The sequence below is a fragment of the Aegilops tauschii genome, chromosome 7, assembly GCF_002575655.3.
Source record: "Aegilops tauschii subsp. strangulata cultivar AL8/78 chromosome 7, Aet v6.0, whole genome shotgun sequence".
NCBI classification, from domain to species: Eukaryota; Viridiplantae; Streptophyta; class Magnoliopsida; order Poales; family Poaceae; genus Aegilops; species Aegilops tauschii.
In genome coordinates, this window is record NC_053041.3 from 186,572,481 (window position 1) to 186,576,054 (window position 3,574).

The 3,574-nt window shown below is 46.6% G+C and overlaps 1 protein-coding gene across 1 annotated transcript; it reads right to left on the reverse strand.

The window, feature by feature from the left end:
* Nucleotides 1-1,031: 1,031 nt before the first annotated feature.
* LOC109753873 (uncharacterized) lies at nucleotides 1,032-1,541 on the reverse strand. Its single transcript, XM_020312796.1, has one exon. The coding sequence runs from the start codon at nucleotides 1,539-1,541 to the stop codon at nucleotides 1,032-1,034; it is 510 nt and encodes a 169-aa protein (XP_020168385.1).
* Between the last annotated feature and the right edge of the window lie 2,033 nt (nucleotides 1,542-3,574).

Sequence of the window (3,574 nt, forward strand, 5' to 3'; positions counted from 1 at the left end):
TGTATTTTGTGAGGGATGCTGGGTTGGGAATAGTAGGTTTGGAAGAGATTTATGATGATGAGAAGGTTGATGAGATGTTAGACCACATTGCCAACAGAGATCAGAAAATAGTAAACTTGACTTTAGTTAGGGGTAGTGAGCCTAGACTTGCACATTTAAACATAGGTTATGTTTGTGAGCACCAGGTTACTATAGGCAATGTTGCAAAGACCACTGTATATGAGGTTAGTGATCATGGTGTGGTGTACAGGTAACCATCCAAAAAAACCAAAGAGAACTGCACAAGTTGAGGAGCAGGAACACAACCAATCCAGCTTTTCTCCACACAACAGAGCACACATCTATTTAGGCAAAATGCAGGAGATGTTGATTTGGAGCAAGAGAAGTTGGAAAGAACTATGGAGCTTAGGAGGATGACTAAACTTCAGAGCTTTAAGAAGCATCAGAAAACTGTTGAGAGGGTGCAAACACTTAAAAGAAAACTTCCTGTTCTACCAACTGAAGATGACTCTGACTTAGAGGAAGAAGAGGATATTATATGCCATGTTGGAGAGACCACTGTATATGAGATCGATGAATTGAGGGTCCATGGTGACCCTAGGGCCATTTTGTCGATGAATCGATGAAATGAAGGTTAAGGTGACCCTATGGTCGTTTTGTCGATGAACCAATGAAATGAGGGTCCAAGGTGCCCCTAGGGTCATTTTGTCGACGAATCAAGGGTTAAGGTGACCCTAGGGTCATATTGTCGTGTAGGTGACACTTTAACAATAATAAACATCAGTTCGATCTAATTGCCTAAACATATAAATCAGATTATACTAAGCACATGCACCACATAACATCAAATTGGACTCACATTCATCATTCATCAAGGTTCAGAACTGGATCCAACACCATAGTTCACAAAATACATACTTAAAGTACTTGGTTCACAAATTCAAACAAGAGCACTGGATAGATAATTATCATCTACATTACCACACTGCTGGATCAAACAACATAGTTCGCCAATGCATACTAGAAGCACCCTAATCATCTAAGATGACCTTCACCCCCTGAAGCTTCAACTTTATCTTTTGCTCATACTTTTGAAGCTCAAAAATGTGATACTGCAATTTATGCCTCTCTTCTGTCAGCCTTTCCTTCTCCTTCAAATGATTGAACTTTAGGTTCATAATCACATTGGCTTGAGCACCTATGAGGTGCTTAAGAGTGTCATACTTTTCTTGTAGCTTATCATTCTCCCCCTCTTTCTTTGATAACTCTGCCTTCAAGTTACCCACTGAATTGTCTAGCTCAACAATCTTCACACATACATTGTGCTTTTGCTCCTGCTGATAGCTTAACTCCACATCCCTCTGCTCCAGGGCATCCAGGAGAACATTCACATCAGCAACAAACTTCTCATAGTTATCCTGTAGTTTCTTCTTCTCTTCTGTCAGGTTGTGAATTGTAAAGGAACTCTGAAGATTGTCATTAGTCCTAGCTGCCTTACTCTCCTCATACATATCCCATAACTTGGCCAATGCCTTCTTCATTGAGTCTGCCATTCAAAATCAATCCACTGAACTGTTGGGGATCGTAGCAGAATTTTAAAATTTCCTACGCATCACCAAGACCCATCTATGGAGTATACTAGCAACGAGGGGGAAGGAGTGCATCTACATACCCTTGTAGATCGCGAGCGGAAGCGTTCTAATGAACGGGGTTGATGGAGCCGTACTCGCCGTGATCCAAATCACCGATGACCGAGTGCCGAACGGACGGCACCTCCGCGTTCAACACACGTACGGAGCAGCGACGTCTCCTCCTTCTTGATCCAGCAAGAGGGAAGGAGAGGTTGATGGAGATCCAGCAGCACGACGGCGTGGTGGTGGAAGTAGCGGGGATCTCGGCAGGGCTTCGCCAAGCTTCTGCGAGAGGGAGAGGTGTTGCAGGGGGAGAGGGAGGCGCCAGGGGCTGTGTTGCTGCTGCCCTCCCTCCCCCCCACTATATATAGGCCCCCTGGAGGGGGGGCGCCGGCCCTGGAACCCATCTACAAGGGGGGCGGCGGCCAGGGGGGGAAACTCCCCCCCCCCCAAGTCAAGTGGGGCGCCCCCCACCCCCAGGGTTTCCAACCCTAGGCGCAGGGGGAGGCCCATGGGGGGCGCCCCAGCCCACTAAGGGCTGGTTCCCTTCCCACTTCAGCCCATGGGGCCCTCCGCGATAGGTGGCCCCACCCGGTGGACCCCTGGGACCCTTCCGGTGGTCCCGGTACAATACCGATAACCCCCGAAACTTTCCCGGTGGCCGAAACTAGACTTCCTATATATAATTCTTCACCTCCGGACCATTCCGGAACTCCTCGTGACGTCCGGGATCTCATCCGGGACTCCGAACAACTTTCGGGTTTCCGCATACTAATATCTCTACAACCCTAGCGTCACCGAACCTTAAGTGTGTAGACCCTACGGGTTCGGGAGACATGCAGACATGACCGAGACGCCTCTCCGGTCAATAACCAAGAGCGGGATCTGGATACCCATGTTGGCTCCCACACGTTCCATGATGATCTCATCGGATGAACCACGATGTCGAGGATTCAATCAATCCCGTATACAATTCCCTTTGTCAATCGGTACGTTACTTGCCCGAGATTCGATCGTCGGTATCCTAATACCTTGTTCAATCTCGTTACCGGCAAGTCACTTTACTCGTACCGTAATGCATGATCCCGTGGCTAACTCCTTAGTCACATTGAGCTCATTATGATGATGCATTACCGAGTGGGCCCAGAGATACCTCTCCGTCATACGGAGTGACAAATTCCAGTCTCGATCCGTGTCAACCCAACAGACACTTTCAGAGATACCCGTAGTGTACCTTTATAGTCACCCAGTTACGTTGTGACGTTGGGTACACCCAAAGCACTCCTACGGCATCCGGGAGTTACACGATCTCATGGTCTAAGGAAAAGATACTTGACATTGGAAAAGCTCTAGCAAACGAACTACACGATCTTTTATGCTATGCTTAGGATTGGGTCTTGTCCATCACATCATTCTCCTAATGATGTGATCCCGTTATCAATGACATCCAATGTCCATAGTCAGGAAACCATGACTATCTGTTGATCAACGAGCTAGTCAACTAGAGGCTTACCAGGGAAACGTTGTGGTCTATATATTCACACATGTATTACGATTTCTGGATAACACAATTATAGCATGAACAATAGACAATTATCATGAACAAAGAATATAATAATAACCATTTATGATTGCCTCTAGGGCATATTTCCAACAGTCTCCCACTTCTACTAGAGTCAATAATCTAGTTACATTGTGATGAATCGAACACCCATAGCGTCCTGGTGTTGATCATGTTTTGCTCTAGGGAGAGGTTTAGTCAACGGATCTACTACATTCAGGTCCGTATGGACTTTACAAATATCTATGTCTCCATTTTGAACACTTTCACGAATGGAGTTGAAGCGACGCTTGATATGCCTGGTCTTCCTGTGAAACCTGGGCTCCTTGGCAAGGGCAATAGCTCCAGTGTTGTCACAGAAGAGAGTCATCGGACCCGACGC

Coding starts and splice junctions, on each gene's coding strand:
- LOC109753873 (XM_020312796.1), bottom strand. CDS start 1,541: ATGAAGAAGGCATTGGCCAAGTTATGGGATATGTATGAGGAGAGTAAG.